This window comes from Leguminivora glycinivorella, chromosome 25 (genome assembly GCF_023078275.1).
Source record: "Leguminivora glycinivorella isolate SPB_JAAS2020 chromosome 25, LegGlyc_1.1, whole genome shotgun sequence".
Taxonomy (NCBI): domain Eukaryota; kingdom Metazoa; phylum Arthropoda; class Insecta; order Lepidoptera; family Tortricidae; genus Leguminivora; species Leguminivora glycinivorella.
The window spans coordinates 10,074,446-10,095,907 of record NC_062995.1 but is presented as its reverse complement, the minus strand read 5'-3'; the positions used below and the strand labels follow the sequence as shown (position 1 = coordinate 10,095,907).

At 38.2% G+C, this 21,462-nt stretch overlaps 2 protein-coding genes, 1 long non-coding RNA gene and 1 other non-coding gene across 4 annotated transcripts in view; 3 read left to right on the top strand and 1 right to left on the bottom strand.

The window, feature by feature from the left end:
- LOC125239076 overlaps positions 1-19,203 on the top strand; it is a 28,938-nt gene extending 9,735 nt beyond the window's left edge. The window contains exons 3-7 of the mRNA XM_048146554.1: positions 14,981-15,123; positions 15,556-15,742; positions 16,685-16,857; positions 17,280-17,408; positions 18,783-19,203. Coding sequence (XP_048002511.1) covers positions 14,981-15,123; positions 15,556-15,742; positions 16,685-16,857; positions 17,280-17,408; positions 18,783-18,965 — 815 coding nt within the window. The 3' untranslated portion in view covers positions 18,966-19,203. The remainder of the gene's footprint in view (positions 1-14,980; positions 15,124-15,555; positions 15,743-16,684; positions 16,858-17,279; positions 17,409-18,782) is intronic.
- On the bottom strand, positions 1,436-9,134 carry LOC125239075. The gene is made up of 8 exons (XM_048146552.1): positions 8,381-9,134; positions 7,757-8,065; positions 6,404-6,625; positions 5,651-5,917; positions 5,274-5,342; positions 4,937-5,145; positions 4,118-4,277; positions 1,436-3,338 (listed from the first exon to the last, which is right to left on the bottom strand). Exons 2-8 carry the CDS (start codon positions 7,959-7,961, stop codon positions 3,211-3,213), a joined length of 1,260 nt encoding a protein of 419 aa, XP_048002509.1. The 5' UTR covers positions 7,962-8,065; positions 8,381-9,134; the 3' UTR covers positions 1,436-3,210.
- On the top strand, positions 9,499-11,988 carry LOC125239077. Its single transcript, XR_007178492.1, has 3 exons — positions 9,499-10,207; positions 10,343-10,467; positions 10,846-11,988. It is a non-coding gene; the product is annotated as an uncharacterized LOC125239077 (long non-coding RNA).
- Trnaa-ggc lies at positions 17,878-17,949 on the top strand. The gene has a single exon. It is a non-coding gene; the product is annotated as a tRNA-Ala (tRNA).
- Positions 19,204-21,462: the final 2,259 nt, after the last annotated feature.

The following is a 21,462-nucleotide window of genomic DNA, read 5'->3' as shown; positions in this document are numbered from 1 at the left end:
GGGTCTCTCAGGGTGCCTGTCCACTGGAGCGGAGCGAGGCAGCGGAACTATGAGCGAGGTAAAAATCTACCAATGGAATATCAGGAGCGGAGATTTTATGATATTCTATTGGTGGATTTTTACCTCGCTCACCGCTCCGCTGCCTCGCTCCACTCCAGTGGACAGGCACCCTCAAGAGTTTCCTTCGGAGGCCCTATGGAATATGTCGCACCATTAGAATTGTACCGACCGTGCTAATTCTCATAAAAGTTGTATTTAAAAGTTAGGTCGGTACAATTCTAAAGGTGCGATGTATAAATAAGGAATTTCAGAAAATGGGTAGTCACGGACTTAAATTGTTGATCCATTTCTAGCTCATTTTATACTGGGCACGACATAGCTTAACTATGAAATAACAAAGTTATTGTGGCCTCTAAATGGCTCAACAATTAAAGACCGTGAGTGTGTACAACCAGTTAGCGTAAGATGTTAAAAAAAAGGTCTGTGTCAGTTTTGTGACTTTAATTAATTTAAAAAATTTGTACACCAGTGTGAAATGACATACGTATTAAAGAAAGAGTACAACACAATAATAAGTACACTGGTAACAATTTGGTGGTAGCAGCACAAAATAGCAGGCCGTCCCTATCGCACTATTTGTAAGTGCGATAGGGACGGCCTGATATTTTATCATCTATCGCGCGATCATGCTTCCCGTGCAGGTGGTAATAGGCTACTTGACCCTTTTTAAAGTCTTTCTTATATTATTAATTACTGTTCTATGAACCGAAAAAAATATTGCCATTATGACTTAATATTCCACAAAAAATATTTTCAAAATATACTTATACTTTAAATCAACAATTAATACAATTTTAATGGAGCCTTACTGGTCTTAATTAAGTACATATACTTCTATTAGTGACCGGCCACACCAGAGCGTCGCGTGTCTCGGGGCGCGCAACGGACGTCCGCGCCACGCCGCCTCAGTGTAATTCAAAAAACGTCTCCTCAGTACATTTTGTATAGGAAGGACGTAAGACGCGCCCCAGGTGGCGTGGCGGGGGCGTGGCGCGCGCCGCGCCGCTTGGCGGCGCGCCTTACGTCCTTCCTATACAAAATGTACTGAGACGCTTTTTGAATTACACTCAGGTGGCGTAGCGCGGACGTCCGTTGCACGCCCCGAGACACGCGACGCTCTGATGTGGCCGGTACCTTAGTCTTTGGCCATACTTAATAGTATAACTTTGAGCTGACAAAGGGTATACATACAAAAGAGTCATCATTATCACAAAAGTTGGGTAACAGTAAACACTTTTTGTGCAACTGTGACGAGATAATTTTTTTTCTGTTTGTGCCGTGACTAACTTTATAAATGCCTAATTTGCTACTTTCGATTGGTTCCACATAAAAATCGGATTTATTTAAGAAGGAATTACATTGCAAAATATAGTCATCAGACTTCGGACATTTTTTTATCTTCTTAATGACTACAATATCACCGTTTAAAGTTACGAAGCATGAATCCCCAAGACATGTACTTAGTACACAATTGTCAAAAATTGGGATTTTTTTATTATACCTCCTTGCTTTTTAACTGGAATTGTTTTCTGAGGCAGACTATAATTGGACTTTTCACCCAGCCTCTTAGCAACTTGTTCTAGAGGCATGTTGTGTGAACGAACTAATCGTTTTATTTTTGACATGAAATTTTCGAAAGGAAATGCAGAGAATAAATCTAATGATCCGAAATTATACACATCTGCTGCCAGATGCAAAAGATTATGCACGTTATAAACAGTAAATTCTTCGCTATAGAATATTCGACTATTTTTTACAAAGCAATGCAAAAGGCTGTCAGCATAAGACCGCCACTGATCATTTTGAGATATATCTTCACTGCATAGTATGTATATCGCGCAATGCAACATCATAAAATGTTTATAAATAGATCCATTCGGGAAAATTTTCTGCAATACAACAGGACCTATATAGAGGACAAACGCTCTGAACTCGGTGGCTTTCCAATACTTAAATAATTTCAATGGCCGAGGACGCCTAGAAAACTCGGCAGGGTAATGATTATGACAGAGTAGCAAGCGCCTAGATATTTCATCAATTTTGCGAATATTTAGTTTGCACTCTTTCGGTCCATTTTCAATCCAACAACGAATCATTTTTTTCACAACTCCTAGGCAAACTAGATGCATAAAATCGAGTGGTACTTGAGTGACCAACCCTACATCAAGTTCTGTTAGTATACTTTTTAAAATCTGATGGTCTTCATATTCTTGATTAACAAATCCAATATCAGTTCTAAGAGATAATTCAGATGAATATGGCCACACAGTTCTTCCAATATATACACCTTCTTGTTGACACTTCTCACAAGCGTGCAAGGAATTGTGAGATTTGATACATTTTATAAATGCCCTAGCTGGTGCATCTGCTATGATGCAACTTACTCGAAATTCAAACTTTACTCCATTAACATATAAACCATTCTGCTCTAACCGTAAACATTCTTCTACAAAGGGACGCAGAAATACAGCAGCATTGTTGGGCTTCGATTGCCCGTAATAAAGTGCTACAATAAATGGCTGCTTGTCGGGAGATTGATCTAAAATACATAAAATGGGCCAAAAAGAATGAGTAGTACTAGAGTGTATCGGCAAACCATCGACATTAAGTGTTACTGATAAAAATGAACACTCTCTTTGTGACATTTTTCGTTGCATGAACGGGTAGTTTTTAGATGTTGTGCCTTTAGAAGCTCTTTCTACTAGATATATTTCAAGACCAAAGTATACATACGATCCACCAGCACAATCTATAACGTTTACATTACGCGGCGTTTCTAATAATGTTCGGGCATCCTTCGGTAAAGAAGGATGCCAAGGTTGCAACTTTTTTAGCAAATCGTTGAGAGCAGAGTGACTTATATTATGTTTCTTAGACCACAATACAAGAAAAGAATTAATATTATCCTCTGAATCAGATGGAACATCAATATCTCTTAAGGGTTCTTGAGTATAGTCATCAATTGAAATATTTGAATTAGAAGCTACGTCAATTGTACCGTAATCTTCCCTAATAGAACTGCGATCTGCACTTAAGAGTGATTCATGTTCAGTATTGGAATGAGAAGTGAGTAAACGTAACTCTTGTTTGATTTGTATTGTCTTACGAGCTAGACTTCGTTTTTTTGTTTTTTTTGTAACACCGTGTTTGCTACTGCTTGGCTCTTCGGGCTTCCCGTCCTCCATTGCGGTCTTTAGTGAATCTGAACCAATTTGATATTATTTCTTGTATCTCAGCATCAGTAGCGTTGGCTGCAACCTGGTTCAACCGCACTGCGTCTATAAAAGATGTAAATACATACGCAATTAGCTAAGGTCAATAAGGTCAGTTAGGGCAAGCAAGATTAAGAGTTTTGAATGATTCACGGTTATTTTCATTAGACTTATATTGCGGTCAATATAAGTCTAATGAAAATAACCGTGAATACCTTTTTGATTTTTGTCGAGGTCCCGATATTTCGACGCAGTTGCATTAATCACGGTCTATATCCCGGTCAATATAAGTCAAGCAAGATTAATTTAACTCTTAAATGCATGACCTTCACAAAGATTTATTCAAATTTGAAATTTGACATGCTGTAAATGAGTCAAAAACGCATGATGCATATATACATCACTATGCATTTAAGGGTTAAATTGGAGACAGTCAAGTATCCATATCTTCTGCTGCCACTCGCTGACTAACAACTTATTGATCACAAAATGACTATCACACAAACGACCAGTTTGCAAAACTGCTAGCTGTTAATTCAGTATTTAGATGAATCTTATAATACAGATCGATAGAGCTCAAAATTGTGAGAAAAATGATATACCTATCAGCGGCGGCTGGTGAAAATTTCTGCTACACTGAGCAAAAAGAAACCACCTACCTTAACATTAGCTACTTTACTAGTACCTAAGTAATCAATTTTAGGCAAGCCGGTGGGAATCGGCTTGTATGGATCAGCCGCTGCTGATACCTATATACCTAACTGATTTTTGCCAAAATGGCTTTTAAGCCATTTAAACCCAAAGGTATATTTAAATATGTTTGATGCTCTGAGACAGACCCTTACCTCTTATAATTTTTATTAGTCCCAAGTCCTTGAGAGCTATTTTCTTATTTTTTCCTGTCCAATTACAAAGAACTGCCAAATTGTTTGAAAAAAGCTTTTCCAGTATTCTTCGTATTATAACAGGTATCTTGGGACCTCCCACGAGGCTTAGATGATTTATCTGAAAATGCAAAACATGCCGTAAATTAAACTTTTTAAGTAAAATAGTTTACGTGAACTATTTTCAAACAGCTGACTGAGGGCTGCCATCTCGCCGAGCATAAATTTGTGCTCGGGCGAGGCAAACGTGCTCGCATGAGCACGGAAGTTTTCCTCTCGAGGCACTGTCTCGCAAGACGTGCGGCCAGTGTGGTCGCGGCTAATCAGGTAACATGATTTTTTTTTTATAAAAAAGAACTAGAAGACGGATGTCAATGCGGCAGTTTTAGTCAGGTGTTTGTACGAGGGCCGTTCCGAAAGTTGTTAGCTGCTCAGGCTCTACTCATGAGATTTGAATAAAATTTATACTATTCTAGGGGATATTTCAATACCCATCATATTCAAAAGAAATTATGAGACTAATGAGAAGAATTCATTTTTTTTTACCAAAAGCGGTTTTATATGTAGTTACTGATATCTTAAAAAAATGTTTACGTTGGTGAGGCGTCGACGCGTCCTACTTAAACAAATTATACATACATCACCTTGGTCAATAATGAAAAATACCTCAAAACAGTATGAGCAAAATACAAATTGCATTATACTAATTACACATGGCCTTGAGGACCCTCTAGCCATGGATGGTCACATATGACAAAGTAATAATAATAGATGACATACCAAAAGTTTTCTGTTCTCGGGAGCTGCGTTTATCCACTTTTCAATATCAATCAAGTCCTTGCTGTCCTCACATGGCAATGTTATTTCCCCTGGCAGTGAATGTTCCATCGAGACAGAAGATGATCGCATCCTAATTAATATCTCATTCTGTGCGATTTGCATCTCTTTCAAGTCAGCTTCAATTCGAGCTAAGTGCTTAGCTATGACATCTGAAATTAATATAATAATATAATGTTAGCAAATATTTACTTTAGGTATTCAAATTTACAACAGGGTAGTAAGGTAAAAATGCAGATGCAACTTATGAATGGCACTAAGAGTAGTTAACTCCTCTCACCTAAGGCTTGTGAATTTGGCTTCTCATTTATAAATGGTGTTATTGTCAAGTCTAGGTTATCCAGGCCACCTGAAAATAAAAAGATTTTTAAATTAGGTGATCATAATTAAGTCGTCATATTAACCTACTTAGTCTTAAAAGACCATATTCTTATCAAGTCTTAAAATGAATGAAACTGCAGACTGTCTCATAAACATATAAAGGAACTGTGTTACTAGGCTTGATGCATACTTCTTGATGCGAACAACTTAAAACAAGTTTAAAAATAATGATAAATCTATGAAATTCATATCATCATGAAGACTGATCATCATAATACATGCCATAAAATATTTATTTTTAACTTGCGTTGGGTGTAGGTAGTAAAACATACTCACTTGGACTTTGCAGAAGCTGTGACACTTCACTGTCTGTAGTCTTCGCAGAGCTTTCCTTGGAATTTTCACGTATGCTCAGATCTGTATCATCATCACTTTTGTTCAGTTCTGTATATACCGGTCTAGAGCGTTGCTTTTGGGATTTTGAGCCGACAGGTGTAGATTGCACCGAAGAAGTTACTTGCTTCCGATAAGTCCTATTTTTTTCATCAGTATAAGCCTCATAATCATCATCACTATAAACAGTATGTTTATTTGATTTTTCACCTGTGAAAGTAATCTCTTGTAATAATATGCCTTAATACTAGGTGACAAAATATCTCAATAACACAAACATCTAAGTAATTTTGTTAGCACAGATACAGAGTGACCGCTCAAAAGTGCCACGAAAATCCAGTCTCTGGTGAATTAAATTAAAAACGGATTTATGAAACTTCTGTAACAAAAAAAAATACTATACCTAAAATAAAATGTTCGAATAGTACCACATTTAGACCAGTAGATTAATTCCTCATTTTAAATAAACATGCCTACTGTATTTAGTATTCAAAACATATATATTAAAGTAATAATATACTGTTGAGAAGACATAAGTCATGGATAAAGTTATACAATTTTCTAATGTACACTATCTCTAATGTAATAGGTAATATCAAAGCAAACCAAGTAGTCAAGATGATCTACAAACAACTATTGTAAAGAGCTTGCTAAGTAACTACTTCTGCTTCTTAGAATTACTGGTAAAAAAAATACCTGTACAAGATGCCCTCTCCGATGTTTTAGCAGGAAATACTAATTTGGTAGCTGGCGGTGTAGGGTATACAATGTTATTGTCATCTGAATTACTGCAACTGTCACTATCATAGATTTTTTTAGTCTTTTTGCGTTTTCGAATAAATACATCGTTGCTATCACTATTCACTTCTGACTCCTCTTCAGCTTGTTTTTCTTTGTCTCTTGCTTTTGCCAAACTATCTAAAATAAAAAAACGTTTTTAAACCAATAAGTCCATTAAATGTTGCAACTATTGTAAAAAAAAAACTTTATTAGCCGACTTTCTTTTAAGCTGCCATTCAACCTGGTCTCACAGTTATATTTTATTTGTATGCCATCTGGGAGTTATTTTTAAAGTTTCTTGGCACAAGGCAAAAAGATGATTTGACTGGGTTTCTAAAATGTCTGAGAAAAAATATTTACACAATGTCCAGGTGTTTTGACCTTATAAAATATGTCTGATTCTGCAAATATCTAGATTTTAATATAGGTCATATTAAAATGCCAGTTTGCACCATCTAGGTAATTCTAGGGTTAGCAAAATTACCCAGAATATGTCAAGAATGTATGGACTAAGGCTGACTCGAGGGTTTAGTCCAGCCAGTCCATACATTCTTGACATGTCTTTTGACATATCCCGGGTTAGTTAGCTAAACTTAGATGGTGCAAGTGGGCCTAAATCCAGTTAACCCAGGTTGGACAGCTAATCCTAGTCTCCCTTAGAAACAATTAAATTAAAGAAGTGATAAACAATTCAAAAAATTACCTGTTAAAAACTGTAAACAGGTGGTAGAGTAAAACCAATCTTACATGCATATTATTTTCATGATCATGAGACAATATAACTTTTAAAGAAAACTTGGAGGGGAATTTATTTTTCACCACACCTACCGGTAAAGGCTTAGTTTGTTATTAGAAAATGGATAGCAAAATTGCATTTTATCCAGTCTTAAGCTGGCTGGTAGAATTTCTCACTCACAAATTATGAATTTGAATCATAAATATTTAATAAATTGATGGTTTTTATTTAGTTAAATGTTTTGTTGTCAGTATTTTGTTGATGTGGTGAAAAATGTTGAGTTTCACTCAGTGGCAAAGTTTGTTTAGCATTCGTGCCTTGAAACCCTCGTATCACTCAAGATTCCACTTTTTGAACCACTCTCTACGCTTGTGGTTCATTATTGGAATCTTCTGCTTGCTCGGGTATCAATATTGGCACGTGCGGTTAAATAACAACTTTGCCCCCTTGTAAAACAAATAACTATTAAGATTGGTTTTTACTTGTGATGTAGAAGAAATCTCACAAATTATCGCATGCAAGCACGCACTAACCAGTCTCATAGAATACACGCTTTATTTCGAATATTTCCCAGGAATTCGTGTCAGCTGTAATCGTTCCATCAATACATTTATTAAACTTGGTCATCAATTTTTGGGGCGGCCACAGACATCGCTGCTTCCCGGGCGTCAGCCATTCGCGTCTAACTATACTGACCCCTCCACCACTATCTTCAGCAAACTCAACGACGCTATACATGCCGCTACACAGAAAAAAATACAGGACGTGCCTCGCTGTGTGGACCCGGCTGATTAATGTATTTTTGCACACTATTGTTAGAGGTTATTGTCATGTATCACACACTAAAACCGAAAAAACCCGTTAATATAGGCGAAAACACATTATTAACACGCGACGCCATGACCGCCATTTTAAACGTGTACGGAGCAAGGTGACGCGTCGGATGTACTATGTGAATAGCAAAAAACTGCAATTTGATTCGCGTCATGTGGCGTGTAATAATGTATTTCCGACTTAATGTTATTCATTACAACTTAAATGAAGGCACCATAATATATCATTGATTACTTATTACGCAGAAATCATAACAGAGCACACTACATAGATAGATACTCAAAATAACATTCGTGGTAGCCAAAAATATCATCTTGACTTACCTGATCACTGAATGTTGACGCCAAATACGAGAAATTTCCCTTGCTTTACTAATTGCTCACATCACCAAAGAAAATACACCGGTGCCGGCGCAAGCGACGCGACGCCATGCCTGCCCGGCACCAAGCTGCGCAAGGTCCGAAAGGAAAAAGAATAGGAAGCAGTGTTGCCAGGGCCCTGGACTCACAAGTCACGTTTCGTTTAACATTTTACTATGTATAGTAAGATGTTAAACTTGCATGCAAACTTTGTCTATAGCATATTTTCTTTATATAAATTACATGTCCGTTTTTTTGGGTCACACATTTTGGAGAAAATTGGCTGTGACAGACGGACAGACAGACACACGAGTGATCCTATAAGGTTTCCGTTTTTCCTTTTTGAGGTACAGAATCCTAAAAACGAAACTTTTTTTACGAAAGTGAGAGTGAGAAGAAAGTAATAAGTCCACCTCACTGTCACTTTTATGAAACAATTGCAATATAAAATATGAAAATTTCAAAGGGATACCGTATCAGAAATTCCTAATTTATTTGCTTCTACAGTCAACAATATTGTCCTTTTATTCGAAAATGTTTGAACGATGTATCAAATGTGAAACGTTATTCAACTTAAACGTGGCCTAAACGAAAATATTACTTTGCTAAATGAAATTGTCCAATAATAGTTCAGATAATTTGCACAGAAGCGAACTAAACTGTCGCTTCTGTGCAAATTACTAAGATTCTATACATAACGTAATTTGACTAAAAGTGACAGCTTATAGTTTGATTATTCTGCTAAATGGCATTCGGCCAATTGTTGTCGGCGAATCAATAATAGGCTAAAAAATGTCGGAGAATCACTACAGGTGTAGCCATTTATTTAAATAAAAAAGTAAATCCTTATATAGTTTCTTTTTGACCCAGTGGTTGACTGGTGGAGAATGCTTTAAGGCACTAAGCCCACCATTTGTACTTATTTTTTAAGTGCAATAAATAAATATAATATACAGTAATGTCTAGAATGTTTACATTACTTAAAATACTTTAAAGAACTCAAGCCGTACCGCGTACCTTGCAGTACAAAGAGCATTACATCACAGACTTCATAAAATTAACCATCGTACTAACATAAAATAATGATTACAAATTACAATCAAACTATTAATTTACTCCTTCACATAAACCGTGATGTGAAGTCGGGCTCGGGTCAAATTAAGGCTTATGGGCTTAGTAAACTACCGTACGGTACGTTCATATTAGATAATACTGCATTGGCACTTCTCCAAAATAAATTCGTGACATTTCAAGATTTTCAGGCTAGCCCGAAAAGTCACCAAAATTGTCTGAAAATCGTAACTCCCATGTCACCAAGGAGGGCTAAAAGTCAGCAAAATTGTGACTTTTGGAACCGTCTAGCAACACTGATTAAGGAAGAGCCGGGCGGGGCACCATTATCGCGTGTTGCCAATTATACAGAAAAATGATATAATATAGAGCCCTGCTGAGTGTACGACGGGGTGAGAGGGGCAGTATATATAAGTATTCCCGACGTTTGGGCCGTGTAGATTATATACACGTTTATAATCTCTCACTAATCAGAAATGTAAAAGTAAAACTCGTGTCACATTATAGTCTAATGAAATATTGAGTGGCAACACCCAATAAAATGTCATTCTGACATTGATAACTTTGACAAATGACAAGCTACTCAAGCTCTAGCTATCTAATTACTTATTGTTGAGTCCATGATGATATTCGCGATATTTTTGCCGTGATATGCAAATGCAAACAAAAACAAGAAGAAAGGGAAAACAGAGTGTCTAGAAGTGGTGTCCAAATTTGTAGGTTAGTAGATCATAATAATTTTGATACTTTTGTTTAAGTATATCACCAATCTACAGTTCATTAAATACGTATATCTTTCGGTTCTATCTATTTTTTTTAAATGATGGAATTTAACGGTGTATTTATTCTTTTCAGGAAAATTCGACGTTTCTGAAGAAAAACAAGTTCTTTTAGAAAATCTTGGGATGCTGAAAGACTTGCTGATTGAAAAGATTTGCTCAGTCAAAACAAGTATTTAGAGGAAATATCGTCAATGACTGGTAAATATTAAACTGAATTAAGTAATTGTCTTTTTCAAAAATAGATTAGCATAGGTTACCTACCTACTTTGACTATCATGTTGATTCACTTAACACTCAATTTTAATTTTTATTAAATGGACTTGCTATAACACATATAATTATAGATTTAATACAACCAAAATTACGATTATACTTATTGTATGCAGGGCCAAAATAATTTTATTGTTTGTGAAACCTACAGTGCTTATAAGAATGTATTGGGTTTATATTATACAAGACTTGCTTGTTCTTAAACTGAATTAGCTATCAGGCCGTACAATATATGGATGGAGCTGTACTACATGTCCTATAATGTATATGTAAATGGTGTTTATATAATTAAATGTTTCCTTACAGATATCAGTTTTTCTACATTGAAAAGAATAAATATTGAGAGAAAAGCTAACCATGATATCTTCTGTACTCCAGGGAAGAAAAGATCAGACAAGCCCACAAGATAGAGCTAATCTGGAGCTCAGCAAAGAGAAGAGTCACAAGCATAAATTTTGGCATACCAGCAGCTGACCTTGAAAATTCAAGAAGCTTTTGACAGCATAACACCAGAGCTTTGGAAGAAAATGACTGATCATGTGCTCAATATTGAAGCTCAGTGTAAAACCAGAAACAGAATAACGGAAGAACTAGAATCGTTTATTTTAAGTGTGTTTAATGATGATGACTCTGACAGTAGTTCAGAGTCAATGGAAGCTGGAAGCTCCTAATAAAGTACAAAACCTTGTTAATTTTAAATTAAAGGAAAAATGGAAAAATTCACATTTAAATTCACGTATCATTTGCAGATGTTTCTGCATGATAAAAAATAACTTCTTAATTTTACTTCAACTTTTCCTCCCACAACTAGGCTCATTCACTACAGAGAGTACTCCACTCTCGGTCAATCGGTCAAATGAACTAGTTGGTCTTTTAGTTCCTTTAGATCAGTGGTTATTGGGAGTCAGGGATGATAATAGGTCTGATACATTTCATTCCAGTCTCCTTTTACACATGATATTTCTCCAATCTTTGGTAATTGAATATAATTCCAAGTTGTAGTACCTACCTATAATATTATCCAAGTTTATTGTATATAGAAAATATTTCATTTTCCCGCATAGATTTAGACCTTAAACATTCCTTTCATCTCTTTCTCACTTGTGCCAATGGCATTTTTTACTGTTTCGTTCCGTCTGTTATCACTTCACTCAGTCAAGCGCTCTGCGATCCCACTGAACTATAGGACCTAATAAGGACCGATTAAGACCGTGCAAAAAGATTTAGTTCCTATCGGTCCTTTATGGGATTTCATTCCTAACAGTACTTAGTTCATGACCGCCACAAGCCTACAACGTATCAGCATTGCGATACAACGAGGAAATGTCTCCTGCATTCCTTGGTACAATGCCTAAATGGCGTAGCTATTGTAGATTAGGCTAGTTCTTAATTTCATTTCATTATGATTTTATTTATTATTGTAGAGAAATAAATGATTATGACATTTTACTTCATGACTTTTTATTCTGATGAAATATTTTTTTCTACAAAGGAGAGCTAGTAGCGGTCTGCATTATATGAAAACATAATATCCGATCAAACTATTTTTATTTACAATCTTTTGATTAGGCTTATTACTTTTAGTCCAGCCAGTGTATCTCCTGTTAACCAAATCTTGTTAGTGAAATTATATATTGCGTGACGAGTTTCGATTCGTCTTATCCGTATTGACGAGTTCTTTTGATTATATATGGTAAGGGTCTGATATGCTGGAGCTGGAAGGCCTGAAAGGCTGGATAATCCTACGATATTCCTGATTGGTTAATCCAAGTCCGTTTGTGGAAAATATTACGTTGGTATTACATCGTTGGCCCATTGCATTTTAATGGTACACTAAAGCTACAAATTCATCATCGGTTAACCAACCGTAAAGCTCGTAGGGCCATCGTTAGAGGTTTGTGGGAAATTACACAATAAACTTTGTGGGCTGGCCAACTGTAGCAGTCGTTGGCCCACTGTTGTCAGTTTGTGGAAAATATTACGTTGGTATTACATCGTTGGCCCATTGCATTTTAATGGTACACTAAATCTACAAATTCATCATCGGTTAACCAACCGTAGAGCTCGTAGGGCCATCGTTAGAGGTTTGTGGGAAATTACACAATAAACCTTGTGGGCTGGCCAACTGTAGAAGCTGATGGCCCATTGTTGTCGGTTTGTGGAAAATATTACGTTGGTATTACATCGTTGGCCCACTGCGTATTTAACCACAATATATTTTCGTGGAATTTAATGCAGTTAGCCCAATGTTCTACCTATGGTAAAAAATCTTCGTTAGTTATCCTACCGTAAAGCTAGTAGGCCCAATGTTACACGTGTGTGGGAAAAACAACAGAATCTCTATGCGGTAGGTCCAATGTTGGGGCTTTGTTGGTAGACCGATTATCATCTCCCAACAATAAACCAACCGTTGGCGAGGACACCCCAACGATAAATGCTACTAGGGAGGCTGCTGAAGTTACGCGCTGCAATGATAGTGCTGAGCCTTGGGTCCTTCAAACCATCTGTGAACTTTTTAATACATATTTTTTCGTTCAACGGCTTTAGCACATCATAACTCGCCGAATTACCTTCTGCCTGAGTTATAGTTAACTCGGAAAAAAGTGTTTCTATCTCGGATCCATACTGATCTATACTACGCCAACCCTGACTTATATTCTGAAGCCGGGAATGGATTGCTGTAAAAGACTTTTTAGGTAAAAGTGAGTTACGTAAATCACTTATAAGTTGCTCTACGGTCAAATAAGTAGCTGACACACGCAGTTTCGCACTTTCAGATAACCTTCCTTTTAACACAAATGTAATAAGCGACTTTTTGCCTATCTCGTTCAACATACCCGAATACATATCAACAGCATCGATCAATCTCTTTGTTGTTTCCTCAGTACCATCCATGAGAGGTATAAGACTACAAGCTGACTTTAAATCGAACTCCATGGTGTCACATTCACTATATTCGCTATCGCTACTTGTACTCGTATTTTCCTCTACCTCAGGCTTTGAACATAACTCTAAAATTTCTTTATGCAGAGTAGTAATTTTAATGTACAATTTATTGGTCTCCTCGATAACTCCTGAGTTTACGTCCTTTAACAGGGAAAATTGCGAGATAATATTGTTACACCTATTTATAATATCATTCACTTTTGACAGTTGATTTTTTGTTATGTTACCCTCAAACCTTGATTTCCCTTTTTAACTAAATATTTTTTTATGACAATTAACTCGTTGTAACATTTCAATAATTCATCTGCCATCACAAAATTATATCTAAGTACCTAATTTAATACATACCTATTTTAACTTACATTGACGTCACATTATTGTCCTTAACTTACTTCACGCGAAATGATTGTTCACTGTATCACTTACTCGTAGTAATAGTTCATTTACTGTCCGTTGAAACACTGGCACCAAAAAAAAAACGAAACGCACATTACACAATTTCCGTTAACACTTCAATCAAACACTTATCGGAGCCGTACGAGCAGCACGCTGCAGCTCAGCTAGAGCGACCTCCTGGCGCATCCATTTTTTGTAGGTTTTCTTACACCTTCTGTACAGGGCGTAGCCTCCTCCGATGACGATTATGACGAGCAATATACCCAAGATAATATTAGTGACACTTGCGTGGAATCGAAGTCCGTCGGTGCTCGCAGAAGCCTTATTGTCACCTCCGGCCGCAGTTTGTGCAATAATTACCTCTTCTTTTGATTTTGTAGCCCCCATACTGAACCTTTTTAAATCAGAAAACCTTAACCGCGAGAAAAAACATCACGTTATTTACTTTTGTTCTAATTGTCCACTTGAGCTATGTTAACATGGTAATGAACTGCGCTCTCAATACCGATCGGTGACTGACCGCACGCGCGACACCGTATATGGCAGGGTCGCCATGTAAGGTGAGGGTTCGGAGTAGAGTGGAAACGACTGTTTAGATTAAATGATGATTTAATACTACTCTCATACATGAGTAATTGGTCCTTATATATAACTTATCAGCTACGTACATAACTATACATAGTATACACTACATTTGGATCACGTCTCCGATTTTGATGAAAATTGGTAGGCTGATAGAGTCCATGATGCTGAGCAAGATCCACTAGGTTTCCCAAAATGTCCTAGGCTGTTTGTATGAAACTTTCCTTATTTGTTACCGAAAATGTATAGAAATCTGGTAAAAAAAAAGGAAGGTTTCATACAAACTGCCTAGGACATTTTGGGAAACCTAGTGGATCTTGCTCAGCATCATGAACTCTATCAGCCTACCAATTTTTATCAAAATCGGAGAGGTGATCCAAATGTACAAACTTTTCGGGAATTGCTCAGCTACGCTCTGCAGACAATTGAATGGCAACAATGTACTTATAATATATTTTTTGGCTTATTTATTATATAAGTATTATTTACTTTGAAATAAAATTTTATTTTATTACAGTGACTAAGGCTGAAGAGAAAATAAAGAACATCAAAGAAGCTATGGAGGTATTCGAGAACTGGCTGGCAGAGCTAGACGCTGGTAAAGAGAAGAAACCAGAGAAAAAGAAGGAACAGAAGAAGGAGAAGAAAGAAGATAAAGATGTAAGTAATCTAGAGCAGAGTCCAAACCGATACAGAAAACTGTAGCCAATTAACAGTAGGCCTATCATCATCGTCCTTGCGTTATCCTGACATTTGCCGCGGCTCATGGGAGCCTGGGGTCCGCTGTGACAACTAATCCCAAGATTTGGCAAAGGCACTATTTTTTACGAAACTGTCATGGATCCGACCTTCCAACCCGAAGGGTGACTAGGCCTTATTGGAATTAGTCCGGTTTCCTCACGATGTTTTCCTTCACCGTAAAGCGACTGCCAAATATCAAATGACATTTCGCACATAAGTTCTGAAAAACTCATTGAGTCGGGGTTCCTGCGACATCCGGATTGAAAGCCACACGCTCTTACCGCTAGGCCACCAGCGCTTCTCTCTTAGGGACCTATATAATTATAAAATCTATTGCTTTCTTGGTTTCAGTCCAGCTCAGACGTTGAAATGGAGGATAAAGACGAGAAGAAGCTGCCAGCAGACAAGGTCCAAGGGCTTGGCTTCAAGGACAAGGAGGCCGCAGAAGGAACCATCAAGGCCTTGGAGGGACGCGACCCTGACTACCAGCAGCTGGCTGTCAAGGGGCTGCTGGGGAGCGCTAAGAGGGTGCTCACTTGTGAGTATTGTTGAGTCATATCTTTTGAATTATCTAATTTGAAAAGATCTCATTCCAGAAATGTCACATGTCACAGTGTCACACTGCCCACTCTGGATACTTAATCAGGGTACGCAGCCAAATGTACAAACGCTTTGGAAACATTCTTACATACATACAAATAATCACGCCTGTTTCCCATAAAGGGGCAAGCAGAGCACATGCACTACGTTTCAGTGCCACTCTTGGCAAAAAGTGGTTGAAAGAAATCAAAATTGTGACATTGCAGTGACAGGTTGCCAGCCTCTCGCCTACTCCACAATTTAACCCGTATCCCACAGTTGAATTCTACGAGACCCACGGGAAGAAAGGGGGTGGTGAAATTCTTAACCTGTCACCACACGGGGCAAATTTTTGTGACAATAAAACTATATGATATGCCACCGATGTATCCTCGATGTGTAAGGTTGTCTGGTAGAGATCGCTCTTTAGCGATAAGACCGCCTGTTGTCTGCCTCTATTTATAATCATTTGTTTTGTCTCCACTGTATCGCCGTGGCTTGCGTGGGCGACGGTCGCGCGATGGTCGCGTGACGGCGATGCGACGCATACGAAATCAAACCTTATCGATATGGAAGTAGACGATGCGATGAGACGCGACGGCAACGGTCGCGCGACCGTCGCCCACGCAAGACACGGCGTATCTTTTGTTGAGGTGTGCCAATAAAGAGTATTCTATCTATCTATCTCATGCGCGGATCCAGGGGGGGGTCATGGGGGTCATGACCCCCCCCCCCCCCCCCCCCCCCCCCTGGAGCCTAGGTTGGCCATAGAAATAGACCCCCCCCTGGGCCTTTACCACGTGACCCCCCCCTGGGCACGAAGCTGGATCCGCGCTTGATCTATCTATCCTCAAGTCTGTTTGATGTGACATCCGATGAACCTTTATCTTCTAATTCACAGGTACTCGAGACGAGACCAAACTCGCCAACATCAAGGAAGCCATGGCAATTCTGGAAAAGTTCCTAGATGACTTCGACACCAACCATCTTAGCAAACAGAACAACGCTTACCTGAGTCTTGGAATCGTTAAAACTGCACAGAAGTCAGCTGGTGACGCTGTTACTGAAAAGCAGGTTTGTAGACTTGTCCATGGATATCAAGGACGCTATGTAAATCATCTAGAAGTTTCTGGATAACTTCAACAACTACACGAGCAAGCAGATCAACGCTTACCCGAGTTGGTCAAATAAAGGCAGCCGCCAGTCGTGCACCTAATTAACCTACCGAATGAGTATATCAATAACATGTCCTTATTGGTTTGCCTGACTAAAAACTAAAGTTATTTATTCTTCTTCTTCAACTTAGTGATTTCCCGGCCTAGCGCAGAGTCCGTTTTCCTGCTCGATCTTCTCCTCTTTGCCCGGTCTTCGGCATCCTGAGGTGTGAGATTATTCTCTTGCATGTCCGCTGACACGACGTCCAGCCAGCGCTTCTTAGAGACAGTGAGACTGAGGCACCTTTTTCCAACATAGTCTATAACCATTTTTCTTTTCAGAGAGCTTTCATAGCGGCGTACAGCTCTGTGAACGGCGAGTACAAGCGCCTGCGCACCGTGGAGGAGAAGGAAGGCGGCAAGACCTGGGACATCGTGAGGAACGCCGCGCTCAAGGAACTGAAGGAAAAGGTAACATGTTCTTATCTTATCTTATCTTAAATCTGCGGGGGCCCTTACGGATACACTTCGACCCATCGGGATCTTTTGTGCAATTACCCCCTACGATCCTAAGATCCTTCAGCTATTCAGGAGCTTCTCGACCATCTCCACGTATCGGATGATGAGGCTCATGGGTAGCTCTCTGAAGTCCTTTGGTGCCAGGTAGCCTGCTCCAAAGTTCTTCATTCTTTGTCTGGCGAGGGCGTGACATTCACACATTAGATGTCTGACTGTCTCTTCCTCTTCGCCACACATGCGACAATTAGTGTTGTCGGCGTGTCCCATCTTGGCCAGAATTCCTTTGACCCCGTAATGGCCTGTGAACACCAACATGTTCTTAGTAGTCGTGTGATCGTGGTCAAACGTCTGCCTATCCATACTAAAAAAAAAAGGTCGTGCATCACAGTCGCAATGGTTAAATTCGCAGTCATGGACAGATGGTCGGCTGGCGCAATTGGTAACGCATTGGACCGGCAATCCAAGGATGTGGGTTCGAGTCCCACGTTGGCCAGAGTCGATCACTGTTGATGTTTTCATTGCGATTGATGTCTACATTTATAATTTGCAATGTTCTATTAGTTTGAAAACTGGCTATCGTGTAAAATTGCATTACCGCCAGTTTTGACGCAAATGCCAGTATTGCCAGTCATGCCAGACGGAACGGAGTTTCATGAAGTACCAACTTCTTCCTATTTCCAAAACGATGCCATACGCAAGGAAATCCATCCTGAGTGCGTTTTCACACTATCCGATCCGATATTGGATGTAGGGCCGATATCCCATGCCAGCCACCATCTTTAATTTTTGTCTTTGAAATCCTTCCAACATCCGATGTCGGATCGGATAATGTGAAAACTCACTTAGCCAAACGCTTCGGCTACAGCAGTGCAGTTAATACAGTACAGTATGGGGATGGGGGTTTGCAAAAAAGGAATGTACATAACTACGTAGGTATACGTTTTGAAGGGACTGTCCTCACACAGGCGATGCATGTCCTAATGGGGTTCGTCGCTTGAGGCGCGTCTTACGTCTTTTCTATACAAAATATACTGAGGAGACGTTTTTAAAATTACACTCCGCGTTCCGCGTCTTACGACATGCGTCGCATGTGTGTGGATTACGGCTACAGAGTTGGCGACGCCAATTTTCATTACAGATGATGCTTTCTTGTCAGGTCGAAACATCGAACGGCCATCTGTACTGAAAAACGTCGTACAATACACATGTGAAAAACTTCCTCTTTTCCACACTTGTATCGTAATGTACTATTTTTGTTTAGGCAAGCGCCTCTGATACCTATAAAACACACAAAACAATTAATAATATTTTTTTTTATATTTCCAGCACGCCGACGCAAAACTCTTCAACGACAAAGACGAGCCTACACCAGAACACCTTGAGCTCCTGCTGTGGGCCTACTCCCCTGAAGCCGCCAAGGTCAAGAAGCTCGTCCCAGAGACTAAAGAGGACCGGAAGCGGAAGAGCAGCGGCGGCGACGATACGCCTAGTAAAAAGAAAAAAGAGTAACGCTTTTTTTTTAATGGCAGGGAAATCATTTGACGTGATAATATAGGTGTAAGCATTTGAACTGTCTTAAAATCCTCTTTAAGTGTAATGATGAATTGTAAAATGATAAAAATAAGCCATCAAGTCGGTACTTATACATTATTTGGTGAAGCATTTATTACTTACATTAAAAATTATTTTTAAGAGCATTTATCTACAGCGTATGTTACGAATTATTCAATAAAAAGTGTTTTCATTTTTTTGTTTTTTTTTTATAACCCTACTATTATACATGGTCAGAAGTACTCGAAACCGACGAGCGTGTATGAGAAACGTTATGAAAGTGTGTGAAGCGAAAGCGGTTTGTCAGGATCGTAGTAAATGGAAATCCGTGATCTCTGCCTACCCCTCTGGGAAACAGGCGTTATTGTATGTATGTATGTATGTATGTATGTATGTATCCTATAATGTTTGTTCCTTGAATAATTTGATTTTAAAACCACATACATACATACAACATACATACAATCACGCCTGTATCCCATAAAGGGGTAGGCAGAGCACATGAAACTGCCACTGCCACTCTTGGCAAATAAGGGGTTGAAAGAAAACGAAACTGTGGCATTGCAGTGACAGGTTGCCAGCCTCTCGCCTACGCCACAATTTAACCCATATCCCATAGTCGCCTTCTACGACACCCACAGGAAGAAAGGGGGTGGTGAAATTCACCACCACCCACCATTTAAAACCACCTATATAAGTAAATAAATAATAAGGATTACATTAAGTTATTACATACATAAATGTCGGCCAAAATAAGAACGGCTAGTCTGTAATGGTATTGAGTTGGTAATTGGTATTGAGTATTGAGATTAAGAGACCTCTTCGAATTATTATAGAAGCTCAGTCTTTATTTTTCAGTTGTCTCTGGCCCAAAAAAAAACAAGCTTTTTTTTACATAGTCATGGCCTAGATGCCAGTCTTTTAAGACCAAATTAAGACATTATGACGTGGTATGATGGCGTTCTTCAAAAAGTTGCCAACTTTACCATATGTTAAAGAACTAAATGTTATATTTCACTTATTATATTAATGCTTTTAATATAATATTAGTTTTTATTTCTAGCCTTGAGCTGTTTCTTTAAATTCTATACACTTTATATAGAAAATAGACACGAGCACGTTCTCGTTTAAGCATACTTAAAAAACTTCTCTAACTCAGTTCATCGATTTGACGTAACGTTGTAAACACAAAGTACAATGAACTCTTTCATTTTCGCGATAAAATTGACTGAATAATCGCGAATAATGAATTAAATGTGTCTTATTCAGTGCCCTTTTGTTATTTAATAGCAGTTATATGTGAAATCGAGCCTTATATAGTGGTGTTCATGTGTATAATAAGAAGGGCGTGGAGCGGTCTTATTAGTAGCTATTTATACACTTTAATGTAAGTAAATAAAACAAAATCGGTCTTGAAGATGCTTAGAACTTCCCTTCGCATCGTTACTTAGTCAAGTTTGTTCTTTTTCAAACAGTTATTTGAGTTATTTTGTAAGAAAAAATCGGAGAAAAATCGCGGCTACAAAGTTCATAATCTTAATCCGAGTTGAAAGTTTAACTAAAACCATAGAGTAATATTAGGTCCATGACTAAAACTATTTTTTTTTTGGAGACCGGCAGCTATTTTGCGTAATAAGTAATAATGTCCTATTTATAACAAATGGAGGCAAATAATGCTCGGCCTTACTTGACATGTTTATAAAATTTTGTGGGGACCCGGCCTGACATAAACGTTTATTTAATTTAAATCCTTAATTTTTTTCTAAATTACTTATATTGATTGGCTATTAATCATAGTGAGTGAATATTTGCGAATGACTTTATTTTTAATTGTTTCAGATTATGTTATAATCAATAAAAATGCAAATGCAACGAAGAAGCATGGAGACTAGCAGCGATGCTAGCCACTGTAAGTGTCAGTTTACTCAAAATCGTTTGGCCTAGCGCGTAGTGACCCTGTCTTCAACTCCGCGGTCCCGGTTTCGAATCCCGGTAAGGGCATTTATTTGCGTGATGAGCACAGATGTTTGTTCCGGAGTCATGGATGTTTTCTATGTATATAAGTATGTATTTATCTATTTAAGTATATATATCGTCACTTAGCACCCATAATACAAGCGTTTGCTTAGTCTGGGGCTAAGTTGATCTGTGTAAGGTGTCCCCAATATTTATTTATTTATTATTTATTTATACAATAACTACAATAGTAGGTACAGTACAGCCTGGCAAAAAAAAAAGTTCAATAGTTCAATAGTTCTTTATTTGCATACCATATAAATTAAAAATTTGCAACATAGTCATGTCATATTGTTTTATCACACTGAGAAAGGGATGAGACAGTGATCTTGCCACTTTTTAATTTCTGCTCTTTTATCTAAATTACAAACAAAAGTTGACAATTAATAATAAATAAATATTGGGGGACAGCTTACACAGATCAACCTTAATCCGTATT